Source organism: Periplaneta americana, chromosome 7, assembly GCF_040183065.1.
Source record: "Periplaneta americana isolate PAMFEO1 chromosome 7, P.americana_PAMFEO1_priV1, whole genome shotgun sequence".
Lineage (NCBI taxonomy): Eukaryota > Metazoa > Arthropoda > Insecta > Blattodea > Blattidae > Periplaneta > Periplaneta americana.
The window spans coordinates 145580359-145601402 of record NC_091123.1 but is presented as its reverse complement, the minus strand read 5'-3'; the positions used below and the strand labels follow the sequence as shown (position 1 = coordinate 145601402).

Genomic DNA, 21044 nt, shown 5'->3' with positions numbered 1-21044 from the left:
TCCGGTTACAATAATTCTTTTACCATTTAATACAGCATCATTTAAAGTGTTTAATCCTTGTTTTAAAGTTTGCGCGGTTCTTGCGCATTTATCAGTAATTAATTTTTTTAGTGGTGGGCATACAGTAACTGTTCCATATTTGGCTTAACAGCAGAAAAGAATCATGGTCAAAAGAAACTTCCTAGTCCTGGTAGAACACTTGTTTATAATTGTTATTTTATTTGATATGAATATCTAATTTGTTATACATATTAACGAATGAAAGTAAGGTCGCCGCATTTATTTAGGCTGTCAAATGAATACGAACATACATTCTGGATTTGATGGTGTATTCGTGTGAAATAAACGTAACTTATTGCTTATTTAGGTTTGAATAGATCATATCTATTTTCTTTGATTTGATGGGTCACAAAATGTAAGACGTTCGGTTGATTTTGCATCTTTGTACAAGGAACTGATTACACAGCGCAGCTATGTTTTGACGTTCCATCAAATATTTCCGTGCAATACCATTCTTCTTATAGCGGAACCAAATCTTCCTCATTATCCGCCAGAGAGATGATCGAAACACAACTTTTCTTTGGCACTTTTTAATATGTCACTCAAGCTTAGAATGAAACCTTCTCCATACAAACTTAAAATAATCCTTCTCAATGCATCACTGTCGAAATTATCTATATTTGTTTCAGAACAATGCCGAGCCGCTCTTTCGTCAGACTTTTCAATTCGCCTGTTTGTTTCTCCTTAAGAATTCTACTCAAAGAACTTTCACCAATTCTAGTTGCTTTAATAGTTCTTTCATACATTTTACTGACGGTTATTATAGGTTTACCTTGCATCGTCATATTCTTCTGGAAATATTCGTGAACCCGGCATATAAGCTCTGTACTTCCCCTCTTCCACCATTTAAATAAGACACTATAATTAAGCATAAGATAAAAATTATACTTAAGATAAGAGAATTATTAACATAAAAATGACTTTGTTTAAGAACATCAATTTTTTTGTCTACCAATCTGTGATTTCCATTGTTCACAGGTTCACAAGACCATGAAACACACCAATCTGCTTGAAATAACAAACTAGTTATAACTGTATCATCTGTACACAATAGGAAACGGTCACTTTTTTTAACCCTCACTACACTTGCATCAGAAACAGTAACGCGGGAATTTTCTGGGAATGTGATCAAGAAGCCTCTAAGACTATTGAGGACAACTCCTCTCTGTCAGTGAAATGTACTTATATGAGTCGTCAAATAGGCCTAGGCTCGGTTGCCGACGTGAGTCATCAATTAACCGTAGAACTCTATAAATTAGTCGCCGACACGAGTCGTGTATATCCATAGGAATCCATAGACAAGTTTCCGAATGAGTTGTCAAATAATCGTAGGAATGCATATATTAGTTGCCGAATGAGTCGTCAAGTAACCGTAGCCATGCATATATTAGTTGCCGAATGAGTCGTAAAGCAACCGTAGGAATGCATAGATTAGTTGCCGAATGAGTCGTCAAGTAACCGTAGGAATGCATATTAGCTACCGAATGAGTCGTTAAGTAACCATAGGAATGCATAGATTAGTTGCTGAATGAGTCTTCAAGTAGCCGTAGGAATGCATAGATTAGTTGCTGAATGAGTCGTTAAGTAACCGTAGGAATGCATAGATTAGTTGCTGAATGAGTCGTCAAGTAACTGTAGGAATGCATAGATTAGTTGGCGAATGAGTCAAGTAACTGTAGGAATGAATATATTATTTGCGAATGAGTTGTCAAGTAACCGTAGGAATCCATAGATTAGTTGCCGAATGAGTTGTCAAGTAACCGTAGGAATGCATAGATTAGTTGCTGAATGAGTCGTCAAGTAACTGTAGGAATGTATATATTAGTTGCCGAATGAGTCGTCAAGTAACTATTAATACATATATTAGTTTCCGAATGAGTCGTCAAGCAACCGTAGGAATGCATAGATTAGTTGCCGAATGAGTCGTCAAGTAACCGTAGGAATGCATATTAGCTACCGAAAGAGTCGTTAAGTAACCATAGGAATGCATAGATTAGTTGCTGAATGAGTCGTCAAGTAACCGTAGGAATGCATAGATTAGTTGCTGAATGAGTCGTCAAGTAACCATAGGAATGCATAGATTAGTTGCTGAATGAGTCGTTAAGTAAACCATAGGAATTCATAGATTAGTTGCTGAATGAGTCGTCAAGTAACCGTAGGAATGCATAGATTAGTTGCCGAATGAGTCGTTAAGTAACCGTAGGAATGCATAGATTAGTTGCCGAATGAATCATCAAGGAACCGTAGGAATGCATAGATTAGTTGCCGAATGAGTCGTCAAGTAACCGTAGGAATGTATATATTAGTTGCCGAATGAGTCGTCAAGTTACCGTAGGAATGCATAGATTAGTTGCCGAATGAGTCATCAAGTAACTATAGGAATGCATGTATTAATTGCCGAATGAGTCGTCAAGTAACTATTAATGCATATATTAGCTTCCGAATGAGTCGTCAAGCAACCGTAGGAATGCATAGATTAGTTGCCGAATGAGTCGTCAAGTAACCGTAGGAATGCATATTAGCTACCGAAAGAGTCGTTAAGTAACCATAGGAATGCATAGATTAGTTGCTGAATGAGTCGTCAAGTAACCGTAGGAATGCATAGATTAGTTGCTGAATGAGTCGTTAAGTAACCGTAGGAATGCATAGATTAGTTGCTGAATGAGTCGTCAAGAAACCGTAGGAATGCATAGATTAGTTGCCGAATGAGTCGTTAAGTAACCGTAGGAATGCATAGATTAGTTGCCGAATGAGTCATCAAGGAACCGTAGGAATGCATAGATTAGTTGCCGAATGAGTCGTTAAGTAACCGTAGGAATGCATAGATTAGTTGCCGAATGAGTCGTCAAGTAACCTTAGGAATGTATATATTAGTTGCCGAATGAGTCGTCAAGTTACCGTAGGAATGCATAGATTAGTTGTCGAATGAGTCATCAAGTATCTGTAGGAATGCATGTATTAATTGCCGAATGAGTCGTCAAGTAACCCTAGGAATACGTAGAGGAGGTGCGGACGCTTGAAATTCAGGTAATTATGTGACTGTTCCTTTCATTTGCTATTTACTAACGATCAAACAATGATATGAGATGGATTTTGAATGGCCAAGTGCCTGAGCGTCACAAATAAAGAGGGTCTGTCGTGGATGGCACCTGACTCGTAGTCGGACCTTCGCATCAGTAAGCAACACATCGTCGACTTTTGCTTTCTTCGGCCGTTGCCTTGGACCCGCCCGTCGTATTAACATGGCAGCCGCAGCTGCGCCACGACGCGTGGCTCGGGCTCTCCGTCGCGGCTGGAATGGAAATAAGACGTGGGAACGGACGGCGTGACTCGAGGGGCGTGTGCAAGTGATTACAATGCAGCATGACGTTATGTGGTAGCTAGGATACGAAACGGTGATAACACTAAAACTGGCAAAAGAAAAGTCTTTTAAGGTTAATTTATGTGGCCTACGTTGTTAGGTATAATAAATCGAACCTTTTATTGAGCTTCGTTATGTGGTTTGAAAACATTTGTTAATGGTTGGTGGCATAGAAAACGGTTTAATACTAGAACTAACATTGTGTGTGCATTATTAATTTCAGTTGAGCCTTAGGGTCAGTTTTGTAGTGTGGCGTTAACACCGTGTTTGCCATGATAGGAAATTGAATGGCTTAATAGAAGAAAGGACTACCCACATTTTAAAACTTTTTATTTCACCTAAAATAACCTCATCAAAGACAAAATATAAACAGTGCAGTGTGCCAAACTTTAATGCTCCTTCGAGCGCACCTTTCTCTTATTAATTAATAACAAAAATACCCCTCCCCCTCAAAACAAACTTGTGAACGTACACTACATGGTGCCTGCTGTCATATTTTGGAAAAAAAAAATATATATATATATATATATATATATATATATATATATATAGAGCGACCAGACGTCCTTTTTTATCCTCCATTTAGGCCTTTGTCCGGGGTCCGGGAGGATTTAAAAAAAATCAAATGTCCTCCTCTTCGTAACTTACATGCCTGATATTTTGAAACTACCTGATTTGACGCCGTTTTAAAGCAATTCGCCAGTAGGTGGCAGCAGCATCGACAGAATATCCTCATTGCTAACATTCATAACTCTCTATGCTCCTCCTTTTCGTAATAATTATAGTTCCCTGGCTTTCATATTTAGGTAACTGTAAAATCTTTTTATGCTCGACCATGCCGAAATGTAGTAATTATACACCTGGTAGCAGCCCTTTAATGGAACTCATTAAAGTACACCTATTCATTAAAGTTCAGGTGTTCCAGCAATCAGAAAATACCAATTTAGCAATATGAAAGCGCAAATATCGATTATTCTCAGATATGCAATCGAAAGACAACTAGTTCTGTTACTATAATAATTAGCGTTAATTGTAAATAATATTCAAATAAGTTCAATTTGTCATCTCGTTTTTCAATGTCTAATTCAATTTCAAGGTTATATCAAGATTAATGTTTATTTTACTCTCTAGATTATATCAAGGTCAATGTCGACATTTGTTTCTCGGAAAAAATCAATACTTTCGCGTCTGCGCACATCTCACAATTTACGAGGTATTGCACAAGGTCAGTTCCGCTCCTCAGTCAGATAAGAATAACATGAATACTTATGAATAATTTCAAGTTACAAATATGGTCGAGCATAAAAAGTCGTATGAAACTTGACTATAATGGTAATTAAGACGCTCGTATGAAAATTATGAAACTCGAGCTCGTTTCATAAACATACTCGCGTCTTAATTACTACCATTATAGGCTCGTTGCATAATGTACTATTATATTATTAAGTTTTATCATAAGTATGCTATAATAAAGTAGATATTGACATAATTTTAAATAAAATAGGTATACATAAGCCTAAATATAAATATATATTTTCTGTCCTCTTTAATAATTATAGTTCCCTTGACTTTCATATGTAGCTAACTGTAAAATCATTATTAAGTTTTATCGTAATTATTTTGTAATAAAATAGATATTAACATAGGATACTTTTAAGTATGATATAAGCCTAGATCTGTACTGTATATTGACGTAATTTGAAGTATAATATTGGCCTAAACCTAAATCAAAGTACTCTACTACATATTTTCTGTCGTTTTTTTTTTTTCGAACAATGTCCTCCTTTCTGAAGCTTTGTGTCCTCTTTTTTTTTATCGATGTGAATCTGGTCACCGTGTATATATAAATTGATGGAAGAGTAGGATAGGTCCTTCTTCTACCAAGCTCTTCAGTTGTGATGATACTACAACTGACATAAACAGATAAACTTAAGTTCATTTTCTGCGCATTATTAATTACAGTTAAACCCTTTTCCTGTTACGAATGCATCGGAGCCTGAAGACTTGTTGTTCATGTTGGTGAAATTGGTGATACCGAGTTAAATGCAAGAATTCATCATGTATTACATGTCTTTGACCTTAAGCTTACACCGAAGTTAAATTTTCAAATTTTGCAATAGGCTATTGGACCTACAGTTTCAATTTTGTGATGAACTTGTACTTTTTTTTTTTTTTTTTTTTTTTTACATTTTAGAACCGAAATTTCACTATTATGTCCAACATACCTACTGTCATTAACAATAATTGGCATGAAAATTCTAAGTGCGCGCATTACTTTTGTCTAAAAAAATTGTTTACATTACTGTACCTCAAATTCGAAATAAAAAATTTGCCACGACTTTACAAATTATTATTATTTTTTTTATATGAGCTGTTCAGAGCAGGTGATGTAGGTCAAAATTGGGTAATGAGGTTTAAAGTAAAAATTCTGTAAAATACAGCTCAAAGTAGCAATTAATATGTCCTTCCTGATATCCACTAACTACTAATAGTTTAAATAAATTGAATATTAATTGCTATTTTGCGCTGTATTTTACAGAATGTTTAGTTTAACCCTCATTACCCATTTTTGACTTATGCCACTTTTGCTCTGAACGGCTCATATAAATCTCTTCGTATTCCTATTGAGATATCCGTGCGAAATTTCATACAGTATATATTGAGGGAGGCGTTGAAAAAAAATCCATACAGTTAGCTCAAAACTTATGAAAGCATATAGGGCTACCTAGGTTTTGAACATGCGCAAAAGTGAAAAAAACTAAAAAGCGAGAGAAATAGAGATAAATAGCAGAGACTGCAAGAGATTTAAAGCGCGCACACTTTAAAAATGACTGCCAAAACAAGTGTTCTAAGGGGCGCATGTCTTTGAAATTTTGCGAGGAGTATAAACATCCAGATATTTTTACGAGAAAGAACGAAATGATATATTTCGTGAAAAAGTAATTATTTGACTTCTGTATATATCCTTAAGATTGAAGAAAACCTCTGAAGAAACCCGTCCAGGTAATTAGCCCAAGCGAGGTTCGAACTCACACCCGAGCACGGCCTCATATCTTCAGTCCAACTCGCTGCAATTGAACCTTAAAATGAATGTTATTATGTCCCGGCTATTGCACGGAGTCACGGTGACTGAATTTATTTATTTAACGTCGAACTGAAGCATTGAAATAAATGTACCTCATGTCAAAGTCCTGCTCTTCGACTCGCAAGTGATCAGCTCAACCTACCGAGGTGTGTTCACAGCCGCAGGATGTCAATTTACGGCGCGAGATTGCTGCACGTTGCGATCGCACCACGCGCAGTTGTAGAATAATCTCTCTTCTGATCCAGGACGAGCTTAATACCATTGAGGTGATGGTGCTGTTGGGTGCATGTCCTTTCGTTCTGTTAAGAGCATAAGGCCACAGTCTACTATATACAGTCACGAAGCTTGAGTTCTGAGGGTGCTAGAAACAATAGACTGTGACGGTACTATTTTGCATTGCCTGTAATGAGGCAATATTAACAATCCTAGTGGTGAGCAACTATCTAATGTTTGCATACGTATTGAGCTTCGCGACTGTATATACTAGACTGTGATAAGGCGTCTGCGAAGTATTTCCTTCTCACTCTATTGCCTGCCAACACTTGACTTCCCCACATGTTTTGCCACATATCTCTGCCTCACTTACGACTGCCCTTTTGCAAGTTTGCTTCGATCTTCTTTTCTACGCCTTATCGGTTCCAAATCAGTACTTCCTCAGAGTATGTCCTATCCATCGTCATTTTCTCATCTCAATTTCTTTTGCAACTGGTTTCTCTCCGCTAATTTTCCACAATGTATAATTATTTACACCAAGTCACCTTTTATCCAAGTAGGCTATTCTTCTCAAAGAGCAATTTATAAAGGTGTTGTATTTTATTAGCAGTGTTATTGGTTACTTGTCAAGTTTCGCACCCGTAAAGCAAAACGATACCATTGTGGATAGACATTGATATTGGTGGGTCAGTAAGGGTGGTGGCGGTGGTGATTGTAATGTTCGTCATACTGGTGGTGGTTGCGTTAATGTTCGTGGTGGGAGTGGTAACTTACTAAATGAATCCTTTATTACTCGTATATTATTATTAGTGCAGCCCTACGGTATGTCTAATATTGTTGTCTAGTGCTTCGATATGTAATATACCGTACGTTATGTTTAGTCAGCAGTCCGAAGACTGGTTAGAACCTCATAAGTGACACCAATAAAGCATCACTCACGAGGAAACTAAGCCAGGAGATAATGTAGGGTGGCCAGTTCTTTTTCCCCTCCATTGCATACATTGCTGACTAGCTACGTATGACACTAATCATATGTATACAAACAGTTGTTCTTCCTCTTACACATATCGTCAAGTGAGATGTACTGCTTGATAATAGATGTATCAGCCAGAACCTCAATCAAAGATACGATATGTAATGATATACAGGGTGTTAAAAAGTATCCAATATTTTAGGAGGTGATAGTGTGTATCAACACAAGAAAAAAATGTTTAATAAACATGGGTCCTACAATACATAGTTTCTGATATCTGAACACTTGTTCATAAGAGATGCTCAATGTGACGTCCATTTATGGCAATGCATTTCTCTGCACTACAATACAGCAGACTACCAGATAATCATACTGTAGTTGACACCCTTGGCATGGAGTAATGATACGTCGTAAAGAATACTGAAAACAAAAGTCTGGTTGCGGATATGAGCGGGGTTCAGCAGAGATGATGATGTGAATTTTCGTAATCAGCATGTTTGGGCTGATGAAAATTCCCATGCAGTTGAAGAAACAAGGCATCAGCACCGATTCACAATCAAGGTATGGGCAGGCGTTCTTGGTGATAGATTAATAGAACCATACGTGCTACCAGAGAGACTGTGAGGACTTTCTTATTAACATATTGCCTATCTTACTGGAGAATGTGCCATGTCAGCAGAGACTACAGATGTGATTCATGTACGATGGCGCACCAGCACATTTTCTCCGCAATGTGCGTGAACACCTGACGCTGACATTTCAGGACCGTTGGATTGGTCGGGGAAGCTCCACACCTTGGCCTGCTCGTTCCTCAAACCTAAATCTCCTAGACTTTTGGTTATGGGAACACATGAAGGAACCAGATCAATTTCAAAGAGTGCGTGATTCCTTATTCAGAAGGGCAGAGGAATGCATTGCTATGAATGAACGTCACATTGAGCACCTCCTATGAACAAGTGTTCAGATCTCAGAAAGTATGTGTTGTAGGACCCATGTTTATTAGACATCATTTTCTTGTTTTGATGCATACTAGCACCTCCTAAAATATTGGATATTTTTTAACACTCTGTATTTAAATATCGACACTATTTACTAGGGTCCTACATACTAACGCATGTGTGTTATGTAAGTTATAGCTTTTTGTTATACCGTGGCAGCAGTGCTGTCTTCATGCAGAATGTTACGCGTACATGTTTCCATGTATCACCAAGAGACAATGGCGCAGATACCGTGTTATTACGTGTAATTTGAGCCGGAAGTCTGCATGTAAAAATTATGCAAATCTGAATAGAATGGAGATGCCGGTGACCATGCTCAGTATTGCAATTGCTTCGTCTTTGTTTTCAGTCTCTATAGCTATTAGGAATTTCCTGCAAGGTTCAGCAACGGACATGTTTGAATGTTGTACACTTATTCGTGTGAAACCTGGCAAGTTCTGACAGAAATCCCGGGTTATGTTCTGTGCTTCTCTTTCCCATTCGTTTGTTGAACTTTGCCGTCTGTGTACGAGTGCAAGCAAGCACAGTGAACAACGAGAAAGAGTTAAGTAGGCAATACATAGGCCTACTAAATGAAAACTTTCCACTTCGTAGCCGAAAACTATGTAATTGTCTAGTGGAAATCTGGAAATTGTTTAAAAAATATATGTCATATTAAATAATAGAACAAGTTACTGGCATTGTGTGAGAAATTTTATATAATTAATTAATCAAAACTGATACAATGACACAAATTAATATAATTTTACATAAGAGAGTTTAGATTAGACAACATAATTTAAGAAAAGTATAGCAAAGTTTCGATTTTACAAGGAATGTCCAAAAACTACAGGCCGCAGATGAGCTTCCTAGGGCTTTAAGGACTCGTAAGGTTAGACTAGCGAAGAAATCACGTTATAAATGAAAAGTAAAAGTATATGACTTCCTGAAAGACGTAGAATCTTAAGAAAATAAGTGGGCATACCATATACAGTGAATGGACAAAGATACACGAGTAATTCCAGAATTGGTATTCCAGTACCGACCTAGAGGCGGAAGAGAACTGGACACTTTCGGCTGCTTTCACCATTCATGATCGAGACAAGCTGACGATGTTAGCTGTTGAACGATTGTGAGAGCTTATTTTCATTTCATCGCATTGGTGATCTCTGACATTCGTCAAATCGGTGGCCAGATATTTTGGGGTTTTAATTTCGGTCCATCACTGAGCTGATTATCATTAAATGTTTGAAGAAGTATTGCGCAGTTGGCCATTTAGAATATACTGGATGGAAATGAAGAGTCATTTTCTAACCTTTTATATAAATTTTATAAATATTTTTTTTGTAAAATAGCAGATAGCCCTAATTTTGGTTCCGGTGTGTTTCACGCGGAGTGCCTAGAAATACATGAATGGAATAACGTTTACGATAAAAGAGTGTGTTCATTTTATTATAATTATGTGTTTATTATACTCTTGGATTAAATTTATCAAAGTCTTCTCCTGGGGCTTGAAGTTATATCTTTGTTTTCTTTTTCGATATTCCTTGTAAAATTTCCCAGTTGTTTTCATACCAAAAATCAAACACGTATTTCGAATAAATGTGTTTGATATGATTAAACAATCAGCGCACTTCTGTATCATCTTTGCTTTTCCGAAAAATACATGACCTTCTTTCTTTACATTCCTAATAGTCTGGCGTATACATACTAGAGTATTCGCGTTGTTCCTAGGCTTAACTAATTCTGCTGGTTCTCGGAGAGTATTATCGATGTATACAACAATTTCTTTATCCGTTTAATCTCCTTATTTCTGGGTCTTACAAGCCAGTGCCCGTAGGGGAGAAATAATTAAATTATTTGTATCACTCACGAGATATGAACAATGGAGGAATCAGTTCGACGCAGGGACCATATCCTAAAAGCAACACGCACGGGGTCGGTGGAAAGTAAATTCCAATCCGACATTCTTCTTTGCGAATGAGGAAGACTCGAGAAAAAAATACCCACGCTCAGATTAGTCGGCCTCAGAATTTGAATCCGGGGCTCCCGAATGCGAGTCCGAGGCGATATCACTTGGTACGGTCTGAGTTTCAGGCGCGAATTCAGATTTTGCAATGATGTTTGACCTCAAGGGCGGAAATCACGTTATAAAACACGAAGATGCGATTCGATTCTGATCTTCCGTTACCGTATTACGCCTGTTCTTGTAATGACTTCTGTTAATAAATTAAGCCTTAGAAAATTTTCTGTGTTAATTTGGCGTTCGGCGAGCAAAATCTGACGAATAGAAGTGAAATTGGCCTTTGGTGAAGAGTTGAAACACATCTTACGAAAAGGAAGATTAAGAATATATTATTATTATTATTATTATTATTATTATTATTATTATTATTATTATTATTATTATTATTGATGATGATGATGATGATGGCGCTGCTTTCTCAAGTCACCTGCCTGCAGGAATAGTTGTGTTCCACCGTCCGTGGCGGTGCGGCGCATCTCCGAGGCATTGTCCCGCGACGTGCTGGTATGGGGCTCCGCCCTGGCCTTGGAGCCTGGGAAAAATGCAAATGAGTGACGTAACCAAGAGCCATAGGCCACTTTTGTATTCAGCTCTCTGTTACGCAATCCTGTCGTCATAATTAAAGCCTGTTTTGTTTTCCAAAGCCTGTTTCTCATTGCTAGGATGTTTCTGGCGTCAAATGCTTTCCATTCCTGTTCGTCAATTACTTCATCGTATTCTTTCCTTCTTTATTTTTCCTTTCTTTCGAGATTTTCATTCAAGTACACGTTTGTAGCTTGCCGTATGTCCGTCTGTGTACAGCGATTTTGTTCATAATATTTACAAGTCAGTTCTTTTTAGCAAATTATACACGTGAAATGTAATAGTTCGTAACAAAAATTAATGAGCCATTATTATTTTAAGTACACTAGGGGTGGGCATGTTAAGGGTAGAAGAGGTGTTACAGATGCAAGTTGACTCGACATACAGGTACAGTAACAACCCAAGTTATCTCAGCAAGTAGCGGACTGGCAAATTATAATCATTCATCGTATTTGTTTTATGTGTTCGGCTGAGTAGCGTCGTTCGTCATATTTTATTTTTCAGAAAGGAATATCTGCAGTGCTTGGGAAAAGTGACAGAAGTCAGTTTCCACAAACCTTTTTTGATAATTTATTGACAACTTACACTGGTTTATGTCGATTTGATTTTTTTCTGTATGAATTATTGTAATGGGAGGAATACCTATGTATTTTTTTTTTTCAAGCGAACAGATGTTCCGTAAGTTGTCAATAAATTATCAAAAAAAGGTTTGTGGAAACTGACTTGGGTCACTTTTCCCGAGCACTACAGATATATACTTAAGAATAACACGTTTAAGGAACGAGATATTTAATTAATGTAATCAATTCAGTAAGATCTAAAACCTTGTATATTGTGTAAAGAAGAAATTAATTAACAGGCACAATAAAACATTGTAAACAAACAGAAATGACAAAATAAAAGGAATTAGCTTCTTATATGCATTGCTAATACAGTATATAATATAACTTGTTAGAAATAAAACTTAATAATTCATTGTTACAATATAATTATAGTAATAGGGGCTAGCAATTATATAAGTCTAATATTTAGTAGCAATCATAACAACATGCATGCCTGACCGTGAAACAGGCGGACCCGGGTTCAAATCCTGATTGAGGTTTTTCCGTGTTTCCCTCAACCCATTAAGAGGAAATGCTGGGTAACTCTCGGCTGTGCACTCTGGACTTATTTCGCTGACATCATCTTCATCTCACTCAGACGCTAGATAACCATAGCAGTTGATAAAGCGTCGTAAAATAACCAATTAAAAATTATTACTGTAGGTCTGGTTTTTTGGTGAAATAAAATCCTGATTTTGGTGCTATACATGTTTCTATTTCGATGAGTATAGTCCGACCATCGGATCTGTGCCCCCGTAAGATATGCGAACTGAACCTTAATTCCTTTTCAGTCTCGGCAATTCATTTCTCTCCCTGTATTCCTATTTCTCTCTTTTCTACCCCTCTCTCTTTCTCTCTCCCACTACTCACAATTTTGAGCCTTCTTGCGGGACAGTTTATTTGCACTTGCAGTCCAGTGTTGTCAACTCAACATGAATACTGTAGCACGGAGTGGTGAAAGAAATATTATTAAGCAAGTAATAGCATTTTGCATAAGTCAATCAGCGTCATTAGACCTACTTAAATTAAATTATGAATAAGTAATAATTAACCTTACATTATTATAAGCAATATTCAAGAGACATGACACTGTTTGACGGAAGTTTGGCAACATCCCTATTCGGCAAGTTTCGTGGCCTGCTGTTTGACGTAATGGGAGAGAAACTGGTGGAATGGGGTGAGTAGAGGCGTTAACTTTTCCAAGAACGACGACAGCGCTGAAGGTGCATAGATCCATTCGATGGTCCGACAATATTTCCTAAAATAAATAGCCATTTCATCGGATATTTCTCATTATCAGATTTTGTTTATGATGTCTATTTGCTTAAAATTTTACACACACAGTGAACTCAATACAAAATATTGTCATAGAGGTTGTAAAATGAGAATGTCAAACAGAGAAGGTCAAGAAATATGAATGCTACGAAATGGCAGAAAAATTAACTAATCTATTATAGCAGCCAGCGACATACAAGCATTTCTGAATGGAAATTTTGAACAAAGCATTTAGGTAGAGGGCAGGAAATATAAATAAAGACTACAATTGTACTGTTTTTTTGGGGGGATATAAATATTTCGTAATTTTTGTAATAAAGGGGTCTGATTTAGCTGCAACAGATATTTCGCGCAAACCAACAAATTTTGCGATATTTCGCAGCTTTATTATACTTGCGTCTAAAAGGCGGAATGCTGCTAAAATGACATTTGGAATGTTTTGAGTTTATCGTTGTTGCCAGAAGTTAGGCACCTATTTATTACTAATAAACACCGGGCATGTGCATAATGCTTAGGATCGCTGATTGGCTATTACGCCACTGCGTACTTAGTCATATTAAAACCAGTCCAGGAAACATTTTATCATTTCCAAGAGTTTTCGGAAATATTGAACAATTTTCAAAGAAATTGTCAATGACATCATTTTGACACGATCGCGTTAGGGTACGTACACGTTGGAGCGACGATAAACGATAAAGGAAGCAGCGATGCTATATCAGAGAGAATTGAAGCATGCATTGTTATTGAGGTGTGCATATTGGAGTAACGATAAAAGCGAAGATACACGATAAAAGGGACGAAAAAGAAAAGTTCAATTTTCTTCGCTCTTGTCGTTTATATGATCTCTGATTAAGATAATATTAATCTGTATAATTACCGGTGGTTGTCAATATATCCGAATATTAATCGATGTATTATTATTTCGGCATATTAAATTAATTATTGTAGATATTGGCAAATTGATCAGTTGTGTATTTATTGGTCATATGTTATGTGATCACAAGAACCAATCACAACACAACGAATTTATACTAACTTTGGGATGAGAAACTGGCTTAATTTTGTACGTATTTAACTTATACTAGCCTTGAACTTAGCAGCTGATATTTTCTATATATCTTCTTTTATTAAGTGAATGCATAGAATATCTTCTACTGATAAATCAAAATGTTCGCTTCCCGCGTCCTCGTTGCTCCGATATGAACACTTGACTCTTTGATAATACCAAAGCGTCGCTAGATCGTTTCTTTTATCGTTTATCCAACGCGTACGTACCCTTAGAAAGACTTCGCGCTGACTTCTAATCGAGAAGTAGCAAGAGCGCTGCTCGATTTATTCTACCGGTACCATAAAAGCAGTATCCAAAGAATAAGATCAGACCTGCCGACTCCTTGTGCAGGAGTTGAAAATAGATCTATACGTTCTGAATTATGGCATTCAATCAAATAAAACTGCGTATGTCTTTTTCCATAAGACGTAATAAAGGATTTGATTCGTAAAGAAGAATATTTTGCGCTGTTCGACATGAAATGTGTTCCACTCTGTTCTAAGTCCTCATTATGTGTAATTTTTTTCCCAGGGCCACTACGAACCGGAAGCTGAAGGAGACAGTGGCGCTGGAGTTGAGCTTCGTCAACTCGAACCTGCAACTGCTCAAGGAACAGCTGGCCGAACTCAACAGCTCGGTGGAGCTCTACCAGAATGACAGGTGATGATGATGATGATGATAATGATAATAATAATAATAATAATAATAATAATAATAATAATAATACCATCAACAATAATGACAATATTTGAACTTTAGCACATCTAAAACAATTTTACGGTTTCCAGACAGCTATTTCAGCCTTATTTTATTATTTTTTACATTTTCATTATACGAGGAATATGTAGAAAGTATTAGGATGCAGCAAAAGAAAAACTGCAAGTCTAGTTTTCAGATAAAGCTCTCTGTGAAGCAGACTTGAATAATTTCAATGGAAAAATTGTTACGGGGCCGGGTATCGATCCCGGGATCTCTGGTTAAACGTACCAGGGCTCTACCAACTGAGCTACCCAGGAACTCTTCACAGAGAGCTTTACCTGGAAACTAGACTTGCATAGTATATACGTTACTGGAGGTACGTTAACAGAAAACCAAAATTCCAAGTCACACAGAGTTTGTGTGCACTCGATGTGGGTCTCTGGCGTCTCGTCAGCCCACTCGAGTTGTGTGGATATAACTGGAAAAATTGAGACGGTGTCGGGTGGAGTTCCTGAGTAGCTCAGTTGATAGAGCGCTGGTACGTTCAACTCAGGATCGATACCCGGCCCCGTAACAATTTTTCCCTTGAAATTATTCAAAAGAAAAACTGTTTCAAAATTTCTTCAGAAATAAATGTTTTCTTAATCCCTAATATTTAAAAGTAGTTTTGAGTATACCGTCCGTCCGTACGTCCGTCTGTCTACCTGTAACTGTAAATAGTTTGTTCCTGATCAGAGCTGTTGGACGTATTCGTTATCTCTGAGTCATTTCACCCCTGATGTACATTCATTTCACTAAACCTTAATCGGTAGTTTTTACTTGCACAAAAGGCGACTTACTCGAAATCGGGTAGATAGAACGGTACAACCGTCTGTTGCAGGCATTGTTTCACAGAACTTAGAGATATTATGTTGTTTAGTCAACTGTCCGAAGACAGGTCTGAACCTCACAAGTGATACCAACAAGGCACCACTTATGAGGCAACTAAGCCAGGAGATAATGGGGTAGGGTGGCCAGTTCCTTTTCCTCTCCATTGCATACATCGCCGATTAGCTACATATTCCATTGAGCAGACTTAAGATGCATACAAACAATAAAATTGTTCTTCTGACACAGATCATCAAGTGAAGTAATAAATATCATGTGCAGATTGAAATGCAGCAAAAAGTAGAACATTTCCTTAAAAATGACCAATAGATAATAAAAGACCGAAAAATGTAAAATAAAAGAAGGTATATTGGTTAGTATTGAAATGAAAGAAGTTTATCTTGCACTGTGTGATGCTAAAGAAAAAAAAAGATGACATTTCATCAATTTTTGAGCCTTAGTTCTAACACAGATTTAAGCTATTCGACTATCATAGTTTTATGGAACTAATTAACGACAATAATTAAAGCCCCATTAAGTTATGTTATGATTTATGCAGAATAATATATCTATTTAAACCCTACAGAACTAAGTTACACGTCTTCTTGGAATTATAAAGTAAAAATGTATTACCTTCACATTTGGGTGCACAGTAAAATATTAATTTATGTGTACCCTTCAGTAGTAGGCCTACCTAGTTCAAGAAAATTACATGTAGACGGGAATGTGAACTCACAGTAGTATTACCTCGCTGAACTAGTGGATAACTTTACTGCTGCCAGCCATCTCACCCCTCGTTTTGTTGCAGCTCGGAGCCGGTGATGCCTATGATTCCCCTTGGCCTAAAGGAGACCAAGGAGATCGACTTCCGGGAGCCGTTCAAGGTCAGTGATCTTTTGAATTTCAGTGACTATTACATTTTTACTACGTCACACTACTTTTGACCAATAAAACGGTGCGAAAGGACATCTTTCAACCAATCATGGCTGCTTATCGCACAATTTTATCGCTTCCCTAGAATTTGTTTAATTTTATCGCTTCCCTAGCATTTATTCCTTTGTTTGCCAACATTTCAAACTGCAAATTCTTTACGGTAACTATAAAACATGCTTTGCGATCGTCATTTGTTTCCCGCATAGTTAGTAGTCACATTTTGGTGAAGGTAACATTAGTGAAATAGAATTTTAGTAAGTCAATTAATATCTATTTTATTGTATTAGAGTACTTTATTTCTGGAGTGCTTGGGAAAAGTGACATAAGTCAGTTTCCACAAGCTTTTTTTGATAATTTATTGACAACGTACGGAACATATGCTCGCTTGGAAAAAAAATACATAAGTATTTCTCCCATTACAATAATTCATACAGAAAAAAATCAAATCGACATAAACCAGTGTAAGTTGTCAATAAATTATCAAAAAAGGTTTGTGGAAACTGACTTATGTCACTTTTCCCAAGCACTGCAGATTTATTCTAATATCTATGTACTTTCTTCTGTTTTTATCGCCTCCCTACCATTTATTTCTTTGTTTGTCAACAATTTCAAACTGCAAATTCTTTACGGTACTATAAAACATGCTTTGCGATCGTCATTTTTTTACAGCATAGACAGTCAACTGAAAATGTAGGCTCCGTTGAAACGTTTTGGTGAAGCTAACATTAGTGAAATATAATTTCAGTAAGTCAATATTTTATTGTATTAGAGTACTTTATTTCTTCTAATCTTTATATACTTTCTTCTAATCGTGTAATAGTCAATTAAATCCTACTCGAGTTTTGATTTTCTCTAGATAAATCAAAACTTCATTTAAACACAATAAATTTATCTAGCTTTTTTGTGTAAAACAACACGTTTGGAACACAAGTTTAATTAACAAATACAGAATTACCTCAGGAATAGTAAACTATAATAAATAACTCAATAAGAACAAAGAGCCTTTCTATAATTACGCTTATATTTTGCACGCGTCTGATTCGTGTCCACATTAAAGCACAATTGAATACATTTATTTTAAAATTATATTACACTCCCCCCATTTATTATAATAAACTCTTCCAAGTAGGTTATGTAGATCTGTGGACTCACCTTGTGCTTAGGAATGGACTCGTTCACATTGTTATTTTATCGGATGTGACGTAAGCATTTCCTTGGAAATCGAATTCGAATATCCGTTCACAATATCCTTTCATTTTTTTCTTTGTATTAATGTACATTATTGAGGAGGGTAGGGGAGAGAAGATTAAGCGCCCGTTTCTGTCACTTGAAACTTTATCTTTAAGGTTTTGTCTGCACATTATTGACTCCGTTTCTGAAGTTACATATAGATCTCTAGCATTGTGTCCAAAGTCTGTGTTGCGAGGACGGCCGCTGTTTCCCCATTAATTTAATTTTAGACGCACGTAATGAGCCTCGTGCTGTGGGAGCGGAGCTGTAATTTCTTGGTGGCTGCACTTCCTGAAGGTCACGGAAGACGCCATTTTGTATGTGAATCTAATTCGGGCCTGAGGAGGAATTTTTCTCATCTTTGTTACGTGAACATATCGTGCATGGAACATCCGTCGACACTTGCAATATCCTTTCAATTTCCATGTAAGTTCTCTTTAAATAGTCGGGGTCAGGATCTCTTAGATAACTTGGAATAGTGTGCAAACACGCGCTGCTACATTTCGCTGGCTCAAAATTACAAGATTCTATGTCTATATCAGAAATATTACTGCATACACCCTTGTAACATTTAGCCAGCAATTTGTCAGATATATTCTCCAAAATCTCTATTAACTCTGTCGTTTCACATTCAAAACAAAATGGCGACAAAGAAACAAAATGGATTTAAGCATCTCTCATCACTACCTTTTCACTCCCGTAAGGAAGTTCGATAAAACGGCTGTTAAGGCTCATTCACAATGAAAATTAAACATAACGTAAGCGTTAACTTAACGTTACAGTAAAATCAAGAAGTCATACCATCATTCACAATGGGAACATAAACATAACAGCAAACATACTTGGTAACCATGGAAACATAACAACGACGCCATTTCCTTATATTCTGTCGTATACTTCAGCCTCCACGATTGTGTTCTGTTTGCAAATCACGTAAGCATAAGCATGAAAGTTTGGAGTTTGCAAACTTTCATGTTAACGTCTTACGGTAATGTTTATGTCAATGCTTATGTGAATCATTGTGAATGATCCCATTTGGTAGCCTGGGCGCAAACTTCTGTGTTTATGTTACGGTTATGTTTAATTTTCATTGTGAATGGGCCTTTACAGTTTCTGACATGCTTTGACTACCTTTTTCTTGCTGTAGTGGCTTTTCTTTCACTCTCGTTGTGGGTAGTGATTGAAACACTGACAACCACCCGAAATCCCTGGATTGGTGGATGCTACCGACACTGCCTACACTCCTCGTTCGAGTCTAATAAAATACATTTGCTTTGTTTGATGAAAGGGTTAGCTATGTTTAATATTGTCCTACGTGAAGATAAGCAGTGTATAATAGCATAACGAGATTCACTAAGTTATTCATTGTAAGAAGAAGGAAGTTAAAAGGTACGTAATTGGTTCCCTGTTGTCATGAAGAGGTTTAAAATGTTTCAGCCATGAATGTAGTGAGATTTTTGGTTAGTTAATTTGTATACGGAAAACTAAATTAAAGGCACAGTTCCGAATTTGCAACTGCTCATGTAGGAGGAATATTGTAATTTGGAGGTTTTTTAACAATGTCTTCAGTTTGAATTTGTGTTTCAATGTGGCTAGAATCAGTTTGTGTCGTGAATTATTTTATATTAATTTTGTTCTTATTTATTGTTTTAATTATAGTTTAGATCTACTATGAATGAATGTATTTTTCTCTTGTTTTTAAGAAAACAAAGATCCACCTTCCATATCCTTGCCGAGCATTACATACATTCTTCATAGTAAATACAGAGCTGTTATTATCATGCGTCGCAGAAAAGATCGGCCGGTCGGACGGTCCCTGCGTGGTTTCCGCCGAGCACATAACCATTTCTCCGGCGCTTCTCCAATATATAACAGTACTAACAATAAATGTTCAATAATTTGGACTTGCCATGCTCACAGTCGTTGCTGAAAATGACCCCCGTTTGCCGCCACACAAACCTGACATCTTCTGATAAAAGAATGAACAACACTCTGAAGTTTCACATCATTGATAGCTTAGATTTCTTCCCGTATATAGGGTAGTCTTTTAGTTCAACTATAGAATGAGAATTTTTCCTATAAACACTACCTTTTAGTGTTCTCCATAAATATATATGGGCTTCGTGGAGGCCACAAATTATTACTGATTAGTCTCGTACCGAAAATACTTCTCAATTCCCTCGTTGACACGGCAGCTGTATGAACATTGGCGGAATCTTGTTGGAAATAAACTGACAATCGTTCCGCGTAAGAACACTACGTTTTCTGCTTGATTTTCGATTCTTCACTGAGCCTGTTACCTTAAATCTTTTAGCGAGTCGTCTAATTGTTTTGTTAAAAGGCACAGGTCTGTTTGGAAACTTTATTGGAAATTTTCGTCTTGTTTTTGCACACGACCTTCTGCCTTTTATGTACGTACTGTACATATACACACGTTCACACAGTGAGAATTTGTTGCTAGGCTTTACCTAAATAATACAATAATCACGAAACTTTATACACTAACTTGTACACTTGAATTGAGAGTTTCATTTCATGACTTCTAAGCACACTGAATGTCATATGGCTACTGGAGCTCAATTGCGCGGGAGAAACGGTTAGCACGTGGCGGCGGAAACAACGTAGGGCGTCGCCAGCCGGTCAGCCACTCTTTTCTGGGACGTTGGATAGTACGCTCTGTACATGCATTACACATTAGTACATTCCCAGAAACAAAAAATGGCCCGACTCTGGAAGCTCCTTACAGAGCACGATTCACACCACAACGATTTTCAATTTCTTATTTGAATAGTACGTGTTATAGAAAGATATTTCACAACTAATCCATAAAGCAGGAAATTAATCTGAAAGTAAGATCAAATTAATGCCTAAGAGTCATTATTAGGGCTAGGATTTTGATGACCTATAAATCATGAAAAAATGTCCTAAAAACAATGCATTTATGACCTAAAAATCTTTAAAAAAAATGCCATTAAAATGCCCTAAAAATTTATTTTACATAATTGACTTAGTAGGAAAAGAGGTTTTGTAGTACTTAATATTTAGACTAGTAATTAAATTAAATTTTACATAATTTTTTCTAAGTAGTATACTTTAAATTATTTTACCTGATG

At 36.8% G+C, this 21044-nt stretch overlaps 1 protein-coding gene across 7 annotated transcripts in view; it reads left to right on the top strand.

Moving 5' to 3' along the window:
• The window catches only part of Rhp (GTP-Rho-binding protein rhophilin), a 287147-nt gene that overhangs the window by 230727 nt on the left and 35376 nt on the right, over positions 1-21044 (top strand). For all 7 annotated transcript variants that reach the window (XM_069831455.1, XM_069831462.1, XM_069831459.1 and 4 more), the window contains 2 exons: positions 14734-14862; positions 16577-16652. In XM_069831455.1, the coding sequence (XP_069687556.1) occupies positions 14734-14862; positions 16577-16652 (205 nt within the window). The remainder of the gene's footprint in view (positions 1-14733; positions 14863-16576; positions 16653-21044) is intronic.